The sequence below is a fragment of the Humulus lupulus genome, chromosome 2 (assembly GCF_963169125.1).
Source record: "Humulus lupulus chromosome 2, drHumLupu1.1, whole genome shotgun sequence".
In the NCBI taxonomy this organism is placed as follows: domain Eukaryota; kingdom Viridiplantae; phylum Streptophyta; class Magnoliopsida; order Rosales; family Cannabaceae; genus Humulus; species Humulus lupulus.
This window is the reverse complement of record NC_084794.1, coordinates 15,193,999-15,217,100: the sequence shown is the minus strand read 5'-3', so window position 1 is coordinate 15,217,100 and position 23,102 is coordinate 15,193,999. Positions and strand designations below refer to the sequence as shown.

At 35.2% G+C, this 23,102-nt stretch overlaps 1 protein-coding gene across 1 annotated transcript; it reads right to left on the bottom strand.

Moving 5' to 3' along the window:
* Nucleotides 1–214: 214 nt before the first annotated feature.
* Nucleotides 215–1,986, bottom strand: LOC133817365 (phospholipase A1-IIdelta-like). The gene is made up of 2 exons (XM_062249864.1): nt 885–1,986; nt 215–785 (listed from the first exon to the last, which is right to left on the bottom strand). Exons 1-2 carry the CDS (start codon nt 1,901–1,903, stop codon nt 515–517), a joined length of 1,290 nt encoding a protein of 429 aa, XP_062105848.1. The 5' UTR covers nt 1,904–1,986; the 3' UTR covers nt 215–514.
* Between the last annotated feature and the right edge of the window lie 21,116 nt (nt 1,987–23,102).

The following is a 23,102-nucleotide window of genomic DNA, read 5'->3' as shown; positions in this document are numbered from 1 at the left end:
TTATGAAGCTCTTTTCAAAAAAAAAAAAATGAGAAAAACAAAAACTACTCCTAAACTCAAAAGCTATCTCCATCCTTGTTTACAAGCTAGTTTTTAAGAGATAAAGGCAATGTGCTTGTTGGAATTTCTCATGAAAATTTGAAAGATCACTATATATATATATGTATTTATATGGTATAATGTTCTTAAAAATAAAAATTACACGACTAGGGAATTCATAAAAGCATTAAGTAGTCTTATTATCGGAATAAAGATATCACACACAGTACAGCTCGGAAATTATAAAACATATACCAAATGAAATTATTAAAGAGGTACATATTTTTAATTAAATAGGGCGGCGCATTCAAGGCTAGCTAGGCCGAGCTTCACCAATATTATTGGTTGTACCTCTTTTTATTTGTTACGTACTTTTTATTTATTGAGATAGTCATTTATTGAAGTACGTACACACACACACACACACATATATATATATATATATATATATTTATAGCATTGAAGCTAGCTTGGATTAATTCATAGACAGCATCTGATTTGTTGGAGGTGGAGGATCCAAGACCCATTCACCAGTTTTCTCATCGAACACCATCCCTTTGTTCTTCTCCACCCACCAAGATTCTGGTATATTGTACTCGTCCTTTAAGAACTTACTAGACTTGTTCACCAAAGCCAAGCTCCTCCTAACCTTGAGCTCATACTTGCTGTCCGCACCATTCCACCCCGCCACTATATGCAAATTTGCCTGTAAGTTGTGGAAATCTGCAATGGATTCTAATTTGAACCTGACAAATAAGTGTACATGTTTTCATAATTAGTATATATATATTATATCCAACGAGAATTAAAATAACAAAATATTCCATTAATATATCCATACAAACCATATAGTTTTCAAGTAAGGAGACTTGTTTGTGTCGATCTCGAGTTCAATCGTGTCTAATGGCACGTAAATACTGAAATGGAAATCAGGAAGGTTCGGTACTATATCGCGAATGTTCTTCACGTGAAAAATCTTGAGGTTCGAGTGTGCTTCCACTCTTTTCTTCAACTGCCTGTTCCCCACTTGAGGACATCCAAAGACGAAGGCCGAGACAGGGACATCAGGGCCGACGACGTCGTTTTCAACGAGGTCGAAGGCGCTTATAGTCGCCATAGCCCCACCAAGACTGTGTCCCGTCACCACTATGCTGAGCTTCTCGTTTTTGTACTTCTCCGTCAGTTCTTTGATGGTATTGGTGAGTTGAACTCTCGCACTTGTCTTCACGTAGTTCGAAGTACTATTATTCGAGGTGTAAATCGAGAGCCAACCCTCGTGGATTTTGGGCTCTGGTTCCCAAAAAATGGAAAGGTCTACTTTCTTCGACGATGACTCGGAGAGCAACGGCTTGGCTGACACAGGAATTGCCCCAAACAGATTGCTCTCCCATTCGGTTCTGGTTATAGTCCCACGCCACGCCACGTAGATCTCCCGGCGGCCATTGGCTTTGCTAACTTTGTCCGAGCTAACGGCTACGTAGCCCATCCAGTTGGACTCACTGTCCCAGCAGAATGGGTTGCACCGCAAAAGATCTTTATTGGGGTGCAGAAACAAGTTCTTCCGGACATCGCCGAGGCCGGAGGTGGCGTAGATGAATGAGACGACTTGGTAGCGTGAGGCGTTTTCTAGCATGACGTCGTGGAAGAAGGTATCCTTGCCGTAGCGGCTATTGCCGCACTGTGGAGAGATGGGGTTGGAGTTGAAGCAGTCGTAGGTGGCTTGGCAGAAGTCGCCGCACCTGAGGATGGAGTTACGCAAGTTTTCCTCAAGCTCCGGCTCCACAAGGCCTTCCCAGTTCTTGCTGCCAAGGAGTTCTTCCCATGTTGGTGAGGTTTCGGTGGACTTGACTACAGTGGTTGCCATATATGATCAGTTGGGGTTGAGTATTGCTTTCCTAGGAATATTGAGTATATAGGAGCAAATCCAATTGATCGAGTGCATTACTCTTCTTCAAACTCGTCTTTTTATAGGCGTCTACGTGAGACGAGTATTACCTACCAATTAATTAGCCCCAACTGTGCTGCTTAGCAATTCTTATGATTGGTAAAATTTTTATTTTTTAATTTTTTAAACATAAAAATAGAAATATTATTTTTTTTTTGTTTTTTTTTTATTTTTAAGAAATAAAAATATGTTTGGTACTTATTTTTGTTTTTAAAAACAAAAAATAATAAATTTATTTAATAACTTTTATTTTTATTTTTTGTTTAACTAAAATAAGGTGTTGATTTGAAATTTAAAAGTGAAAAAATTTTATTTTCAAAATTTAATAAATTTTAATTAAAATTTTTAAAAATAATAAATAAAAATATAGGGTTCGTTTGGTAAAATTTTTGTTTTTGAATTTTTTAAACACAAAATTAGAAATATTATTTTATTTTTGTTTTTTTATTTTAAAAAAATAAAAATATGTTTGGTAACTATTTTTATTTTTTGTTTTTAAAAACAAAAAATAATAAACGTGTTTGATAATTTTTATTTTTATTTTTTGTTTAACAATATTAGGAATATTGGTAATAGTGGTTGTAACTGTTTTCTGTTGGGTTGTGTTTTTTTTCTATTGAGGTTATGTGTTGTACTCTTGGGCCTTTATATATATTAGGGTCCTTTGTGTAATAATATAATATAGATGTATTTTTTAATTTTTGGCATGGGCTTACAGTAATATGGTATCTGTGTTATTCAGCCCTTGAAACCCTTTTCTTGAAACCCTCTCTTCTTGAAACCTTCTTACGTTCCCTTCGTGCCTCTCTTCTCAGCCGCCGTCTTCCTTGCCCATGGCTCGCACAAGGCAATCTCAGCCACGAAGCTCCTCAGTCTCCAGCCTACCTCTTGCGCCGGTCACCGTCGTCCTTGATGCGTCTCCCTCTACTTCGACCATGGCGTTTGGCCCTTCTCCGAACCCAGGTGTTGCTGCGCCTCCTGCTGGGTCGTCCTCCTCGCCTCCTCGTGAAGGTCTGCCAGTTGCCCCGTCGCCTCCTTCCCCGGGCCCTCAGTCACCTCCTCCGGCCGTCGTTCTCCTGAGAAGGTCTGCTCCTCCCACCGGTGGTCCTCCGAGTCTTGGCATTCCGTGTGCCTCAACAGCCCCTACCTGTCAACCTTCCCACTTAGATCACACATATCACTTGGGAACCGGAGACAATCCCAACTTTCTGATATCAACTCAGATTTTAACGGGTCAAGAAAATTTTCAGTCATGGAAGAGGGCTGCTTCCATCTCCATTGCTGCCAAAAATAAAACCCAGTTTATAAACAGGTCCCTGCCTCAACCTCCTCCCCATGATCCTTATTTTCATGCTTGGGTTCAATGCAATAATATGGTTATGGCTTGGATTTTACAATCTGTTTCTCGTGAAATTGCAGCTAGCATTATGTTTCAAGACTCGGCCACTGCGATGTGGAATGACCTCCATGAGCGATTTAATCAAGGCAATGGTCCTAGGATATTCCAGCTTCAAACTTCAGTCCACACCATCAAACAAGGTGACTCGGATATCAATTCCTACTTTACTTGTCTCAAAGCTATTTGGGATGAACTCAAGGGGTTTCAGCCAATTATCCCTTGTTCTTGTGGCTGTAAATGTGGTGCTGTTGAAAGATTGCTTGGATATTATCACAGGGATCAAATTATGCAATTTCTGGCTGGTCTCAATGACTCCTATTCTTCAGTGAGAGCACAAATTCTGCTCTATGATCCTCTTCTTTCGCTGTCCAAAGTCTTCTCTATGGTCTCTCAAGAAGAAAGACAAAGAAGTCTAGGCCACACCACCCCTTTCATTGCTGCCACTGGGGGTTCGCACACCTCTACCAAGCCTCCTTGATCAAGAGCAAAGAAGCCGAGACCCACTTGTTCTCATTGTCTCAAGCCGGGTCACTTAGTGGACAAATGCTTCTTTCTTCATGGATTCCCTCCTGGGTACGGTGACAAGCGTCGTCAAGATGAAGCTCTTAAACCCTCTGTTCATCAAGCTTCCGCTTCTCCTGCTTCTGGGTCGATTTTAGGCAAACCACCTATGCTGTCCCAAACCGAGCTCAGTCAGCAGCTTATCTCCCTTCTAAGTCAGAATCTTCAGCACACCGTGGCTGCCACAGACACCAACATGCCGATTGCCTCACAAGTCTGGTAATCTCGTTGACTTCCCTTCTTGTCTGTGGATTGTTGATAGTGGAGCATCCCACCATGTGTGTTACTCCCTTAAATATTTTAAGACTATTGATAAACATCCTACTGCCACTTTAGTCACTTTACCTAATGGACATATCATTCATATTTCTTATTCTGGCACTGTTCAGCTTTCTAGCTGCATTATCTTGACTGGCGTTTTATTTGTACTTGATTTTCAGCATAATCTCTTCTCGGTTAATGCTTTCTTGCAACATAGTCATAACTCTCTAATTTTTTCTGCTTCTGAATGCTTTATTCAGGCACCCTCTCGGACTTCCAAGACTGGGATTGCTAAGAAAATAGGTCGACTGTTTTACTTTGAACAAGACCGTCAATTCTTGCATGTTGTACATTCTGACAACACTCTTAATACTTGTACTAAAATGGACCAATGGCATTTCCGCCTTGGCCATCCTTCTATGTCAATTTCAAATTCAATAAATAAAACTCTTGCTTTTTCTAACAAGTCTTATGATCATGTTTGCTCTATTTGTCACTTAGCCAAACAAAAACGGCTTCCCTTTGTGTCTAATAATAATCGTGCTTCTAAGCCTTTTGATCTTGTTCATTTTGACATTTGGGGGCCCTTTCATGTTATTAGCATAGAAGGTTACAAGTATTTTCTTACAATAGTTGATGATCACACTCGATTTACATGGGTATATTTACTTAAAGCAAAATCTGATGTGCAAACTGTTATTCCTCAGTTTTTCTCTCTAATTGCTACTCAATTTTCCATTTCTATTAAAGTTGTTAGATGTGATAATGCAAAAGAACTTAACCTATCTTCTTTCTATGCTTCCAAAGGGATTGAACAATTTCACTCGTGTGTTGATCGGCCTCAACAAAATTCTGTGGTTGAACGAAAGCATTAACACATCCTCAATGTTGCTTGGTCATTATTACTTCAATCTCATATTTCTCTATCTTATTGGTCATATCTCATTACCACAGCTGTCTATCTAATTAATAGAACTCCATCTTTACTTTTAAAGAAAAAGACTTCATTTGAGCTGTTTTATAATAAATTGCCCTCATATGAGCATCTTAGAAACTTTGGTTGCCTTGCTTATGCCTCTACTTTAGATTGGAATAGACATAAATTCTCACCTAGATCTAAAGCTTGTGTTTTTATTGGTTATCCACATGGAATGAAGGCCTATACTTTGCTTGATATTGAGACTCACCAGATATTTCACTCTAGAGATGTCATCTTCTATGAACATATTTATCCTTTGAAGCATGATAACTCTACTGTGTCTAATGATTCATTTTTCCTAACTAAAGTGTTTGATACAAGATCTCATCATCCTCAAGTGCCCTCTTCTTTCAATAACGCCCTTGAGGATCCCTCTCCTGCAGTTACCACTTCTAAAAGTGGCCGAACTATTTCTCGCCCCTCTTATCTCAAAGACTATGCTTGTAACTTTGTTATTTCTGAGTCTTATACTACTTACCCCTTATCTGATGTTCTATCTTATGATAGGTTAAATGATCACTTTAGGGCTGCCATTTTGTCCGCCCATATGGTAGTAGAACCATCTAGTTACAAGCAAGCTTCAAACATTCCAGAGTGGCAGCAAGCTATGCATGATGAACTCCATGCTCTTGACCGAAATCACACTTGGGAAATTGTCTCTCTTCCTCCTGGCCAGCATGCTATAGGATGCAAATGGCTCTACAAAATCAAATATCAACCAAGTGGAACCATTGATCGCTACAAGGCTCGGTTGGTTGCCAAAGGCTACAACCAAAAGCAAGGTATTGATTACTCTGACACTTTTGCACCTGTTGCAAAGTTTAACACCCTTAAATTACTTCTTGCTGTTGCTGCCATTACAAATTGGTCTCTATACCAATTAGATATCAATAATGCTTTCTTACATGGGGACTTAAATGAAAATGTCTACATGACAATTCCAAAAGGGTATCAATCCAATAGTCCCCTACCAAAAGATGTTGTTTGTAAATTAACCAAAAGTCTATATGGCTTAAAACAAGCCCCAAGACAATGGTACTACAAACTTAGCACATATCTTATCTCTAGTGGTTTCCGTCAATCTCAATCGGACCACACATTATTCATTAAGAGCTCTTCTAATATCTTTCTTGCTCTTCTAATCTATGTTGACGATATTATTATTGCTTCAAATAATGATACTGCTGTCTCTCATTTTAAAGACATGTTACACTCTGTTTTTCAACTAAAAGACCTTGGCCCTTTACGATTCTTCTTAGGCCTTGAGATTGGGCGTTCTCCCAAAGGTATATCTATGTCTCAACGCCCATTTACCTTACAATTATTGAATGATACAGGTTACCTGGGGGTAAAACCTTCTTCCACTCCAATGGAGCCTAATGTCAAACTCAACAAAGATGAAGGGGATCTCTTAGCCGACCCCACCATATATAGATGGTTAATCAGTAAACTCATCTACTTAACGATTACTCGTCCTGACATTTCTTTTGCTGTCAATAAGCTAAGTCAATTCTTAGCTTCTCCAATGACTCCTCATCTCAATGCAGCGCATCGTATCCTTCAATATTTGAAAGGCACTCCTGGCCCAGACCTCTTTTTTTATGCTAAATCCCCTCCTCACATCAATGCTTATGCTGAAACTAACTTTAACTATGAAGATCTATCTCTCAAAATTTTTACAGATGCAGATTGGGCTTCTTGTAGTGATACCAGACGGTCTGTGTCTGGTTACTGTGTCTTCCTTGGACAATCTCTCATCTCATGGAAATCTAAGAAGCAAACCACTATCTCTAGATCGTCAGCTGAAGCTGAATACCGAGCTATGGCCAATGCCACATGCGAGATCACATGGCTTCTCTCCTTGCTGAAGGACTTTGACATTCAGCATTCGCATCCCGCCATTCTCTATTGTGACAACACGACTGCTATACACATCTCGGAAAACCCAGTGTTTCATGAGAGGACGAAGCATATCGAGATCGATTGTCACCTTATTCGTGAAAGAGTCCAAGATGGCTCCATCAAGCTTATTCATGTCCCCTCAATACACAACCTTGCGGATGTTCTCACAAAGCCCTTGTTTCCAAATCAGTTTCATGAGTTAATCTCCAAGATGAATGTCAAAAATTTATACCGTTCATCTTGAGGGGGTGTATTAGGAATATTGGTAATAGTGGTTGTAGCTGTTTTCTGTTGGGTTGTATTTTTTTTTTCTGTTGAGGTTATGTGTTGTACTCTTGGGCCTTTATATATATTAGGGTCCTTTGTGTAATAATATAATATAGATGTATTTTTTCATTTCTGGCGTGGGCTTACAGTAATAAACAATATGAGATGTTGATTTGAAGAAGATAAGAAAAAAATGAAAGGAATAAATGAAAACTATTTAAAAAAATTTTAAAAGTGAAAATTTTTTATTTTCAAAATTTAATAAATTTTAATTAAAATTTAAAAAAACAATAAATAAAAATAGAGCTATCAAACACATTTATGTTTTATTTTTAAATTTCTAATTAATTAAATAGAAAACTATTTTTTTTAAGTATTACCAAACAGTTCCATAGTTATCAAATACTATTTTGTATTTAATTACCAAAATTTTAATTAATTAAATAAAAAATTATTTTTTTAAGTATTACCAAACAACACCATAATTAAGAACTATTGCAAGATAAGTCCCTCTGTAAATTACCACAATAGTGTTCGTTATTGTTCCAATTCGAACACGGCCTACTAGCAGAGATAGTTCATGTGACCGCACTTTATTTTCTTAAGATTGATCATTATTACTCTCCATTGATAACAACATATTCTTTTGGTACATCTCTAAGAAATAATGACGAACCTCAGGCAATGAGACGGGACATGGAATTATATAACAATGCCACAAAAAGAGAATAGGGGATTTTGAACCCCTACCTTGGGTTTAATCCCTAATTGAAGGCCCCCACTATTCCAGGGGTGGTGGACAGCCACAATTTTTATTTTTGTGTTATTTTTTTTTCCAAATTATGTTACAAATAGTTAAGTAAATTTTTGTGGATTAATTAATGTGTCAATAACATGTTAAAGTAAAATACTTAAAAAATTGATTAGAAAGTTATAAATTTAAAATAATAACATTTTTTTCGTTTTTTAAAAAAACCATTACATTTTTTAATACATTATTATTGGTATAAGACCCTCTACAATACTAGTTCAAGATAAATCCCAAACCTAATTAATGCAACCTACTAACGTAGATATTTCTAGCTACTGCATATATAATTCCCGATCTTGATTATTAACGTTGGCTGCTAATCATATATAGTACAACCTTGAAGAAAAAGTAATTGAATATCTCACTCTGAGGAAAATAAGAAACACCACGTAACATACATACGCATATATTTATATTATTAATATTATATTCACTAGGTTACAAAGTCAACAGTCCCTACTACATGTTCTTTGGAAGTGGTGGTATTTTTAAAATAATAATAAGGTTAGACATGAAGAATTGATCATACTGAAATTTTAGTTAATATATACTACAATTGAAAAATGATCTTCATGATTATTTTGTCAGACAAAGTTTAGATTTCTAAATACATATCCCTCAGAAAATTTCAATATGATAACCAGCCATCATCGTCCTTAACTATTAATATTAACAATTGGGATCGAGCTTGTGAATATTTATGTAGTGACTAACTCAAAATCAAAATTCATTTCAATCATATAATGGACTCAAAAGAAGCTCACGTCATGACACAAAAATAAGCTCATAAATTTACGATTTTTTTTAAATCTTCTGTTGTTTAATTGGAGTTGTATTTTGCTCGGGAATATTCATATGGTGTATATTACACATATATTAAACAAGGCATGTATCATTTGAATTCATTATGTTGTTACTGATACAAAAATACGTTTGCCCAAATAGTACAAAATACGTAAAATTCATTTGTGCGAGCTTACATGTCACCACAGTGTGAGAACAGAAATACAACTAGTCAAATATGCAACCACAATTTGTGGACCAAAATTGTGCCACAATGTCATCAAAAGAGACGTACAAGCAAGCAAACATACTACTAATTAATGCGAGTATGAAGGAATTTTGTGAAAAATATTCGATGCATCAAAATTATGCAACTGTCTAATTATTTCTTTATTTTTATTTATATTATTTGTAACCGCCAAATAACTTTGCCTATTTATTGATATTATTAATAAATATCATGGAAGTTACAACTAGAATTAATGTACTTGAGCTCTATGTGACGATAAAAATAGAGCCAAATGATGACCAGAAGAGAGGAGCAACACTATAACCACTGGTCTTATTTCTTTATCTGATTGCTATTATTTACCATTATTTTAAATGCTCTCACTATTCTTTGCGTGCTTTTGCGTATTTATTCTTTGAAAGTGTTCTCACTATTTTTTGAATGCTCTCATAATTATTTGAGTATTCACACAAAATATTATGTTGAAGAAAAATATTTCGTCAATAATTGGAGATAGTAGAAGGACTATATTCCAGTAATATAATATCTTTTTATTTTTAAAAACTAACAAAAAAAAAAAAAAAATAGCACCAATGAGTGATAAATCAAACTCTACTATATGTGTGAGCATGAGCTCCCAAAGCACGAGCTCTATTTTGAACGAGCTTCGGATGCACTAACACTATTTGCAATAGGCTCCCATAGCGTGAACTCTACATTCAACAATAAACTCCCAATGCGCGAGCTATATATTTGACGAGATTCCAAAGAACGAGCTCTATAATGAGCTCCCCAAGTGGGATAATTAATTTGTCAATATGGCTATAACAAATGAATACCCAAATTGACAACTAATACAATCAAACAGGGTACGAGACCTTGAACTAACATTAAAACAATATTATCATTATTTCATTAACTGAAAACCAAAGATAAAAAAACTAAATAAAATTAAAAGCCCCAATAAAAACTTATGGGAATTTTCGGCATGATACTTATGTTGTTTGTTTTATTACATTTAAAATAGTTAAGTAAAGTTTTTTACGGCAAAAGTACATATCTGTACGCCCTGGTTTTCCCACGGGCTGATTATCAGGCCGAGCTACGGACTAATCACGATTAGCCCATTAACATCTCCAAAACCGGAGCTCCCGTTTCGAGGTCGTACCCTATTAGCTCGAGCAATCCCTGAGGACTTGCCAAGGTTGCCCAGGACTGGGTGAAGGAATCCGAAGGCCGAAGGTCGGGTCAAGGGAGAAGCTCGTGGCACGAGCTGTGTATGGAGCTCTGACCCTCCGTAAAGTCAACACACGCAAGATAAACGTGCATATATCTGACATCACGTGTCCGATATCTCCCTGACTTCTCGGACACGCAGCAGGAACGTGCGTGTTCAGATATCCACGGCTGGGTTGGACTGTGCGACCCATTATCTCCTTACCTATCGATTTGACCATACTTATGTGTGAGGTTTAGGAATTAATCATGAATGTCACAGAGTTGATATGACAAATAATAAGGTCACGGGATGACCTCCTTACCAACTTCCAGGTGCCTTCTCCTATAAATATGGAGAACCTGGGAGTTGATAAGGGTTGGAAAAAATAGTCTCTGGACAGATATATGCTTTGTAACCAAATACCCAGAATATATCAATAATATTGACTAGTGGAGTAGAAGGATTTTAACTTTCGAACCACTTAAAAACGTGTCTTGAGTCACCTAGTTCATTCTCTAAGATCCTATATCTGTGACGGTTCTATATACAACACTAATCCCTTCCTCTACTTCTCTTAATTACCTGTTGGCGAAGATCCGCGTCAACAATATCGTTACTTTTCTGGTGCGTACATTTGTTTCTAAGGTCAACTCTAATGAGACTGCAAAACACCAATTTGATATTGATCCTACACCATATATCACTTCAATGAAATTCTAAATGGAACTGCAAAATAGTGTACATGAATAGTGCCACGACATTATTAATGTGGCACTATTCACCACGGCAGTTCTTTTTTTTTTTTAGTTTTTGTGTTTTATATTAATATTTTATATATATATAAATATATATTATTTAATTTGTAAGATAAAATAATATAATATATGTACTTTGTGGAGAATATAATAATGTTGAATATATTTTTTGGTGTAATTTTTAGTTTTATGGTTGGATTAGAAAAAAAAGTATGGTGTTAAAATTACCTTATTTCAATGTTGGTTCAACACCATTTTAGTATTCATGGTTGAAGTTGCCCTAAGCCATTAAGTGTATCAAATGGTGTATGTAGCAGATTGGATTAAATATTAGATAAATAAATAAATTTTAAAAAAAATAAAAATTTAACAAATTAAAAATAAATATATTGAATCTAAAATTAAGATTGAATTTTTCAATGACTGTAGAGAGAGCATCTTGATTCCCTGATATTGTTGAATGTTTGTGTTTTGCATGTGATTGCGTTTAAATGGATATCCGTTGAAAATCTCTTGGAGCTTTTGACTGTTCTTATCAATCCATGTTGTTTTGTTAATTATTGTTTTGGATCTATTTAATTGAATAATGATCCTGACTCGTCATAATATTTCTTTATAGGCTAGGCTAGGCCAGGCTAGGGTATATAATATGGGTGAGCTAATAGCTTCTCAACTAATTGAGATATGGTACGTACTTTTAGTTATTTTAGTTCATTTACACATGCAGAGACAAAAATTTATTAGACAAATATATAGCTTCAAGTCTTAAACCCATGGCCACAACTTAATTCATGAATATGAAATCAAAAGATCCGAAAACTGATCTTACAGTCAAAAGAATAATAAAATATATTCACACAGTAGTCTGGAGATGGCGCAATAAATAATTCTGATGATTTTCCACTGAGATCGTATTTTAAAACGTTTAATATGCAAGCTATTCAGTTCAGATTACTTTCTAGCTACCTTTTTTGTTTTTGTTTTTGTTTTTTCAAAGATGGGGGAATCCACATTCCAACGAAATTTTCAATCCTCCCATATTATGTTATAAATATTATATATAAAAAAATACTCTTCTATTTGATAATAAGAAGAAGAAAACATAAACTAATATAAATAAGATTAAGCATATATATATATACCACACGACATAATTAGTTTGAGGAGCTTTGTGCTGTGCTTAATTTTGTTATGTTTAAACTTATAAAATTAATTTTACTTCGTTATTTGATAAATTAAGATCAGTGGTAAATTGTCTATTGAACTAGTTCATGAAAACAATAATCTTGAAATTCTAATAAATTCTAATAGTCAATTCAATTTATTTGAATAAACTCTTAATCAATAAGTTATTAATTTATTAGCTTGTGAATTATTTTACTAAAAATTCACAAAGAAAAATGCATAGAATTACAGATTTATTTTTATTTAAAGTATTTAGTTAAATATACCATTTGGTATAAGGTGGAGCCTTTGCCTAGACCTCCCATGTCCAACGGTTTCCAAATTATTAATATTTAATAAGAATACGTAAAAATTATTTTATTTCGTTAAATATTTGTTTTAAAAAAAAAAGAAAAATTGGTGAAAGTAAGTTTTTTGATGTGATTTTGTACTCTGACTTACTTTTGATAATTTTTTGCAAAATGGTCTTTGTCTAAAATTTGACCAGATGCTGTCTAAATTTTCGAATGATTGTTTGAATTTTTCAACTACCTATTTAAATTTTTTTCTATCTGCCTAAATTATGAGAGACCATCATTTTGAAAAGATTTATTAAAACTGGGCTAGAGTGCAAAATAACTTTAAAAAATAGATCATTTTTCCAAGAAACCTATAAATAAATAAATAAATAAAATATTGACCTTTTAATTTATTTATGATATGCTTCTAATTTAAGTATAAATTATGGTATTTATTGAAAATTGGGCAATTTTTTTTATGGGTGCCCTAGATCTAGGCCTAACCCCGCTTATAATATATAAGAGTTAATAATGCATATATATCCCTAAAAAATACGAGGATGACGTAGCGAATGAGAATGTGACACGTGACATTACAAATCAGGGAAAAACGACAAAGTATTGAGAAAATACTGACAGACAAAAAAGATAGGTCCAGGACTTAGGGAAGTCGACCAAGGCTAAAACCCCTAGGGGTGGTCGGCCTGACCCCTACCCCTAGGGGTGGTCGGCCTAATCAAGCCTAAGGGCCTAGGAGTAGTTGGTCTGACCCCTTACCCCGGAGGTGGTCGGCCCCAGCATGCACAAGGACCCCTAGGGGTGGTCGGCCTGACCCCAACCCCTAGGGTGGTCAGCCCCAAATGCCCAAGGATCCCTAAGGATGGTCGGATTTACCTCAACCTCTAGGGTGGTCGGCCTAAGCAGGCCCGAGAGCCACCTGGGTGGTCAGCCCACCCTATTTTTCATAGGGTGGTCGGCCTAAACCCCAAAGTACACTTCACTGAGAAATAAACACTCGTTCAAACTAAGATCAATAGGCCTAGCACCCTGAAGATCAACAGGCCTAGTGTAACGCCCTATGTAATGCCCCAAAATTCCTAATGAGGTTTAATGGTTGGATTAGAAGGAAGGGATGGCAATAATTGATTTATTATGCCATTAAATGATTATGTGGATTATATTATTATATGATAATAAATGTATGCATATGTGTCAACTTTTTATTATAAGAGCATTTTGGTAATTTGGCCCGTTGAGGGCATATTTGTATATGTTCATGCATGTTGGTGAATTATTGATGATGCCACATTATAATGTGGATTTGTTCGAGCTATTCGGCATGAGACGATCTTTGAATGCAAGCTAGTGGTTTGGTCATAACGGGGTTAATTTCCGGGCTCGGGGTGAGTCTCAGGGTAATTTGGTGATTAGTTCATTACCGAGAATTAAAGGGTAATGGGATATGGTATATTATTATTTGAGAATATTGGGAATAACGAGAATTAGAGGACGTACATTATGATTAGCGGGATTAGATGGGAAATGACTATTTTGCCCTTGGGGGCTGTTAAGAAAAGAAGATAGGCTTGGGAGCATTTTGGTCATTTGACCTTAGGATATGTTTAAGTAGGATGGTTGCAGAAGAAAGAGGCCAAAACAGAGTGTTCTTCCTTCCTCTTCCTCCCGATCATCTTCTTTTCTCCTTCCCTTTGAATTTTTGAAGCTCAATTTGAGGATTCAAGCTAGGAGATCAAAGCTTGAGGTTCTAGGTTTATGTTCAACCATTGAAGGGGGTTTAATTTTGAGTTTAAGGTACAGTTTTAGTTCAAGTTTTCCGGTTCATGCTCTCCTTTCTGGTCCCATCAGTGGGCATCAACCCCATGGCAAACTTTGCCATTCTATCAAACTTCAGAGCATATTCAGTCACTGATAAACTCCCCTGAAGTAATCTGATAAACTCTTCAGCCTTAGCAGCCCTGATGGCATCATTGTAGTACTTCTCATTAAACAGAGTTTGAAACTCTTCCCAACTCATGGCATTAACATTTCTAGTCTGGGATATAACCTCCCACCAAATTCGGGCATCGTCTCGAAACATCTACGTGGCATAGGCCACCCTCTCATTACCAGACACCCTCATGAAGTCAAGGATGGTGGTAATCATTCTCATCCATTGCTCAGCCTTAGCTGGATCTGCACTACCCTAAAAAACTGGAGGTTGTTGTTTCTGAACCTTTCATAAAGAGGTTCCCATTTGCTTCCAACCTCTGGCAGCTGCTCAACTGTTAACACCGCTACAGGTGGTGCCTCTGGTAAACTGGTCCCTGCAGGAACTTGTTGTTGTCTCAGGAGGCAGATTTCTTTGTCCTACCTCAATACTCTGGCATGGAAGTCATTAAACAGTTGTTGCCAGTTATTAGGAGCTGGCTGTGGAATCTGATTCTTGTCATTCTCTTGACCCTGTCTGTTATTCTAGCCTTGATCTTCCTGGCCAGCAGATGAATCTGTCTGTCTTGGAATCATTCTTATAACTTAAACCTTGCTGCAATAGTCAATGCGGCTAGTTAGGCAGTGATAAATAAACATCTTGCCACCTCACGGTCCAAGATTAATAGATAATCACTCATATTCCACAATTATACATATATACATATGGATACATGATCATAGCATTTAGCATTTAACACGTATCAGTTAATAATTCACAATGAACAATACTAATAAGTATGTTATAGCAATATTAGTACTAATAAGCACGTTCTTGCTTATGATGCAGTAGTAAAGGCCCAACCTTATTAATGTATTTCATATGTAGATAGGTAAATCATTTATATTATATTTAAGCAGTTTAAGATATAACCACATAAATAGTTACCAAACCATGAGTCGAGCTTGTCTTCAGTGGCGAGTGTACATGCCTAGCCAGTCTACAGGAACCTTAAACCTTGGCACGCTCTGATACCAAGTTGTAACTGTTAGAGAATATATGTTATTGCTCAATGAAAAAGTGGAAAAACAAAAATACAATGCTATGCAAAAAATACAATAGACAAGGTAATTGATTAAATAAATATTACAACTCAATTGCTTAAAATACAAGTAAATAGAAATAAGAGAGGAAAAGAGAATTATAAGAACTAAAACCCCAAAACAAAAGATACCAATGAATATGTGAATAAAAATAGAAGTGTTGGATTACAAACTCAATACACTAATAATACTAGAAGAACAACAGAATGAAAAGAAAACCAATAAAAGGGACAAACTCTCACACAACCAAAGTGTAGAGTAGTGGGGATCACCAACTTGAACATGGTTCAAAACCTTTGTCCAAAAGCTTATTTTCCCTATTCTCTAAGCACTAAGGGATCTCTCTAGGAAATAACTCTCTGGAATTATCAAGCCTCTATGGTGTATTTTCGTCCCAAGTGCTTTGTGGATGGAAAATTGTGTATCTTACAAGTGAGCATTAAGCTCCTATTTATAGAGTTTGAGATACCCCTTTGAATTTCAAATTCCACCAACCCCCATGGCTGTTACCAATGTTTAATTGGATGTTTATGGAATTAAAATGGAGATTTGGGATGTTAGAAGCATTCATTTTGGAAAAAACTGAAAATCATATAGGCTGTTAGCCTCACTGGCAACGGCCAGGACTTTTCAGTGGCCGCGGCCACTGGCTTCTGTCCCCTAGGCCGCGCCCACAGGCCATTTTCAGCACAAAAAAGTCATTTTTCCAAAACGTTCCAAAACGTCCCAAATCCTTTCCCACATGATTTTGTAACCTCCAAACACCTATTGGGAGTTAAAAACATGTCTCCAACAACCATATTTCATCATGGATTTGTGATATCCAATCTCAAATGTGTAACATATAATATACACATTATTGGGTAATATTTGGGAGTTACAAATTTGTAACTGATTTTGTAACTCCAAAATATGTCACATTTTGCCACACACATATGTCCAATTTTTGTGACTCTCAATAATATGTTATAAGGTGTGACAAATCACATTTGTGTGAAAAATCACATTTTGTCACATTATTTAATCTAACATTATATTATATGAAATAATATAACATTCCCCCACTAGATTAAATACTCATTTTTGTAACACTTATTTAATCAATCAAACATTATATTAAAATATAATATCCCCTCACTTGATTAAATAATCACTATCTATAGAAACCTTTGCATTGGTGCATAAAGTAAAATGTCTTTCGACTTGAATTTTACCTTAGTGTAATTATCACGAAGTTTGTTAAAATTTTGGTTGCCGAAGCATTGAACCACTATCCCTTGATAACAAATCGGTGATAACACACACACATTTGCTGTGTTCACTTGAGACCTCAATGTCTCGCTTTTGCACCGCTAATGGCCATGGGCACATTCCATTCATAGACTTTTCTTGAGAATGACTCCCAATTCTCATGAGGGGCGGCACCACCCCTAGGTCTATATACATAGAACTCTTACAGTATTTTGTTACCCTAAAATACTTGTCTTTTCAAGACTGAGTTCTATTAAAAAACCTTTCGGTTTTAACCCTCATTTTGGTAACACACTAGTACTCATATCTCAGATGGGACAAAACTTGAGTACTACTACTATTCACTTGATTGACTTGTTATTACCTATTGAACCTAATACTAGTTTGGTGAATAGTATTAAGATAGGTTACCATCAACCGTGAATCTCTTTAGGGAGTCTAAGTCCCATCCCTTGAGATGTAGAAATGATTCCATTTGAATCATTTTTCTCATGTATGCATACTTAGACACTCTCATTATTTTATTCAAACTTTGTTGCTAGCCATAATTTGATTAAAATAGTGATTTTGACCATAGTCAACACCCCCACTATTTTATAGTTTAATATCCAAGATAAATATTTGAATATTAATTCTAGAAACCCCTTTGTTTCTAAAATTCTCCTTTATGTTTTAAATTGATTTCTTCTTGAATCAAAATATTACAAACAATAATTTTAGACACCAAGCATGTCTAGATTTATCCATTCTATACACATATAGCCAATGCGATTTAGAATGTGGAATTCCAAATCACCTATTTGATAGGATGACCAAACTAATCAATTGATCAACAATAAAATAAATTGATTAACTTTGGAGCATCACCCCCACATTTCTCACATAGTGATAATAAAATATCACTTTAAAATAGAAATCTCTTCATTTCTATTAAGTCATTTATCCTCCAAGATAAATCTAGACCTATGATTCTCAAAGTTCATCATGAGTTCTTAAGCTACATGATAAACACTCAACAGATCAAGATAAAATACCTCAATGCTTATCTTGATTCTAAAACAAGACACACTTCTTTCAAAGCAACTTTTACTTAGTTTCTTTCTTTTATATATTTCACAAAATAAAAATGTGAACACAAATGTAATGTGAGAATTTCTCAAACAAATAATCACATTACGAAATAATAGGTCTACAGTCTTACCTATTATTTTAACAAGTTCATTTTGAAACTTTGTTAATGTCTCATAGCAAAATAAAGATTTATCATAGAATAATACTTTAATTTTATTGATAGCTTTCAAGAGTACAAGCTTTATTACAAAATAACAAGTTTCCCAACAAGGCACATAAACATGGTAATCATGCTAAGATCTCTTCTTCCTTTTCTATAGCATTTACCTCATTCTCATGTGGGTCCTTTCGGTACCTACATACTCTAACATAGTGCCCAGGTTTTCCACAAATAAAACAATGACCTCTCACGTCTTTGAATTGTCCATGATCTTTCTTTGGACCTAAAGAGTTCCCACCACCCTTTTTGTTGTTGTTGTTGCCCTTGGGATGCTTGAGTGAAACCGCATTGGTCTTGGAAGTCTCATCTTTAGACTCATTCACACCCTTGTCTCTTATTCTCAATTCCTCTTCAATTCTAATGTGTTTTTGGATCTCTTCCAAAGTGTAATCTGTTGGAAATGTGCCCTGAAAGCATATGTAGCAGACATTGTTTTATGAAATAAATAAATAAATTGAATTTGTTATGCATATATTTTATGGACTATATTATTCTGTGATAATATTAAGTAAATATCAGGAAAATTCCTAAGTTCATATATGTGATCTCAAACACGTATTGGTACGGGAAAATTGTGTTTGAGATAAATAAACTTGAATAGTTCGCAGTAAAATAAAGTTATGGAATCTTTAGATTAATTACTGCAAGAACGGTCCACTAGTATTATGAATACATGTGATCTAGATTCGGATCACTAGTGTGGTAGGACACTTTAGTGGAGGTGCTTTATATATTAGAGAATATATAGAACTGGACCAGATATGTTTATTAATACTTAGTTAAAATACCATTTTGAAGTATTAATTAAATATATCAACTGATGATCATATACAAATAGATCTTAATCCTGAAGTTACTATGAACTCCTGTTTATGTTATATGAGTTCTTTGATTCACTTGTTAGGGTCTGTCAGAATGATCAGGCTAGAAACTTTTGTTTTGGGAACTCATTAATGTAGATGGCTGGGGACATAGTATACAGATATTGAATCTATGCCTTCTTGCAAGAGATTGAATGATGATTGTCTTAAGGGTTGACTTTTGGGATTGAAAGGTTATTGAGCTCAAATTCATAATTTAGTTATGAATTAACCTTCACAAGTAAAGTCAATGGTACTTAAGGAAACAAGAGATAATTAAAAGGGTAAAACGATAATTTTATTCTCGATTAATTATGAACCATTATTAGAGGGTCAAGTTGTATGCAATGATTATATCAATGGACGCTTTATGATTATAAAGTACTCAGTAAATGAAATGTCTATAATTACAAGAGTGCAGTCTCATATTTATAGTGGAATAATCATGAGATTAATAAATTAAGATTATTTAATTAAAGAGTTTAATTAATAATTTCAAATTTATTGGAGCTTGGAATTATAGGTTCATAGGTCCCCATAGCAGCTCTATCAACACTATTCAAGGTAAGAGTTGATATGAAGGGGAAAATAGTTTAAAGACATGTTTAAGAAGAAATTTGTTCTTCAGGCCAAATATGCAATTATATGATAATAATGATTAATTAATTAATTACAAATTAGTTGTAGTTAATAAAATTAATTAATATTGAATTATTGAATAATTTTTGAAATTATATTAAATAATTAAATTAAATTCAAAATTTAATTAAATAATTAATTAATTATAATTTTTGAAATTATAATAAATTAAATATTTATTTTCGATAATATTGGATTTAATTAATTGGTAGAATTAATTAAATATCTTTATTTGAGTGGGAGACAATAATCTCATAAGTTCAAATTGGATTTGAATTTAAAAGATTAATATTTATTCAAATAATTAATTATATTTGATAATTAGTTAAAAAGATAATTAATTTAAATTTGAATTAGTTATCAGGTTGTTAGATCTTATTTGACAAAGTAGTTTGAATAAATAAGATCTACATTACCCTTTCGATACTTGGGCATTCCTATTTGTTCTAAAAGGATTTCTAAGGTTGAATGTGGGATCATCCTAGACAAAATGATGGGCAGAATTAGACAATGGAGTTCCAGGAATTTGTCATATAGTGCCAGAGCAATCTTGATTAATTCGGTCTTATTATCCATTCACTCTTTCTGGGCTCAAATCATGGTCTTGCCAAAGAAGTTACTGAAGGACATAGATGCAATATGCAGGGCATTCTTATGGAAGGGAGTTGCAGAAGCTCACGGCTCAGGTACAGTTGCTTGGTCCACTATCTGTTTTCCAAAGTCTGCAGGAGGGTTAGGCTTCAGGAAAATTATAGAATGGAATTTAGCTGCCTTGGGGAAATATGTCTGGGCAATTACAACTAAAAAGGACAACTTATGGGTGAAGTGGATACATAGCATTTATCTGAAAGATAAGGACTGGTGGACATATTTAGTTCAGCAAGGATGCAGCTGGTACTGGAAAAAAATAGTGGAAATTAAAGAACTTTTTCGAGCAAGAATGGCTGAAGCAATGTTCAGAGCAGTGAAATATGGAATACACTCGGGGCATGCATTACTGTATGATCAACAAACTAAGGTTCAATGGAGTAAATTTGTTTGGGAGAGATGCAATATACCAAAACACAGGTTCATCCTATGGTTGACGATACATCAGAAGCTGAAAACCAGAATTTATCTTAGTAGTCATGGTCAGGTAGTGGATAAACTGTGCTTACTGTGTGGGATGCATAATGAAGAGATATCACATTTATTTTTTCAATGTGATTACAGCAAATTCTGTCTAGAGAAACTAAAAGAATGGATCAGTTGCAGAGCTCAAACAGGGGACTATTTTGCATTATTGAGTTGGATATCTAAAGCCAAACATATTACTAAGTTCAGGAGAAGCTGTTATATAGCTGCTGTATCAGCTTTAGTGTACCATATTTGGAGAGTCAGGAATCAGGTTTTATGGTCCTCAAAGCTGTGGCATGTTAATCACACAATGGAAGTCATTAGGAGAGAACTAAAGCTGAGATTTTCTGTAATGTATAAAGGGAAACAAAATAGGGATAAGGAATGGTATCAAAATTTGTAAAGTTAGATGTGGATTGTAAGTAAGATAGAAGTAGGAAAGAACTATATTGTACATGACTTGTTTTGAGCAATACAATGATTCTTATTCACCAAAAAAATTAAATAAAAATTGAAAAACCAACATTCCTAAAATTAGGGAGGCTACACATGCACACACAGTCCATGGACTGTGTGTGGCGTGTAGGGCAATTTTCAGGGATAGAATTTTCATTTTTATTTAATTAATTAATGGATAATTCAAATTTTGGTTTTTAGATTTTTTCATCAATAGAATAATTAATTAATTAAAAAGTAAATTGTAAAATTGTTACAGATTTATTTTTTAAATTCGAATATTTTCTTTTAAGTATGACTAATCAAAAAAATATTCAGATATGCAAGACAACTCAGAACATCCGCTCTGTGAAAAATACAACGATAGTTTTCTCTCCTTGAAAAATAAAGAACCAATTCTCAGGCCTATTCTCTTGATCTCATGTGTTGAGTACATCAAGTAGAATCACAAATAAACTATCCTTCATTGTCTAAGTGCCCACACACTTATTGAGGTGTGGAGAACGCTTTGGAAGATCTTGGTGTGAGTACGTGGGAGCAGCTTGGATAGGAAGATCGTTCTAAATACGAAAAAATAGCAAAGACACTTGATAGGCTTCAAGAGGTATGAATTCTATTCTTAACTTGCTTATGATTAATGTATGTATATTAATATATCCGCATATTTAAATGTATTTTAAATATGTTACAAATTTTTTTGTACACTAGGCCAACCCCACCACCATTCCGCTGCGTATTAGGAACTCGTTCCTAACAATTGGTACCAGAGCAGTCATTAATCTCTGCATACATTAATTACTGTGTGGGCATAATATGCATTCTTATGTTATTGTAATATATGTGAATGAATGGATTTATGTATGATAATAGTTTATTCTTAAGGGTCGTTAATTATATGGTGTTTTGGGTTTAGGAAACGTTCTTAAAATTCTAGATGAAATATGTAAGCCATTTTGGGGCATAGGAATTTTTGTAATTTTAATTTTTTGTGTTAAAATTATTTGAAAAATTCTGTAAGGCCCGAGCCCCAGGTTCCGAGCCCCGAAGTCCGAGCCTCACCTAGCCAAACTGCTGCGTGCCCAGCCCCTGCGTGTTGCCTGCCAAGGCGCCCCGCACACCTCGCCCAGCCGAGTGCCCGCGCCTCTGCGCCTGCGTTTGTCGCGCGCACCAGCCCTCCCATGTGCTTGCATCTGCCGCACGCCCAGCGCGCACCTACGCCTCACCCAGCTGCACGCCTGCGAGCCCCTGCGTCAGCTGCTGTTGCTCCCAGCCGTGCGCCCCTGTGTGCCGCACCCAGCAACAGCCCGTGCACCCCAGCCGCATGCCCCATGCCGAGCCACCATATGCAGCCGCCCCTAGGGTTTTAAACCCTAGGGACTACATCCAAAAATTTTCCATTTAAATTATGGGCTTAATTAATTTAACCCATAATTAAAATTGTTTTATTTTGAATTAATTGTATGAGCCCAAGTTTAAATTTGGGCCTAATAACTTATCGGGCATAGCAGCCCAAGTTAATTATTCTTAAAATTTGTTTAAGATAATTAAAAGTTCTTTTAATTCAAAATTAAATAGATAAGTGACTTAATGGATCAAGACTACTTGTGAAGGCCCAAAGTTATAGATAGAGATCTATTTAGGTCTTATTTAGTTTCTTATATTTTTGTGTATATTTTTGCAAGTGTTGTAATTTTTTCTAGAAATACCCAAGACACCCGGCCCGCATTTCTTTATTTATTTAGCTATTATTTATTTATTTAAATGTTTGAATGTGATTAAATTGTTTAATACTTTATCATGCATTTTTGACATGCCATACATATAACCCACACAGTATTTAAAATTA

What these genes read in the sequence shown, in the direction of transcription:
- LOC133817365 (XM_062249864.1), bottom strand. Translation starts at nt 1,903, where the DNA reads ATGGCAACCACTGTAGTCAAGTCCACCGAAACCTCACCAACATGGGAA. An exon ending in CCTTACTTGAAAACTATATG is followed by an intron (nt 786 to 884) that starts GTTTGTATGGAT and finishes CTTATTTGTCAG; the next exon opens with GTTCAAATTAGAATCCATTG.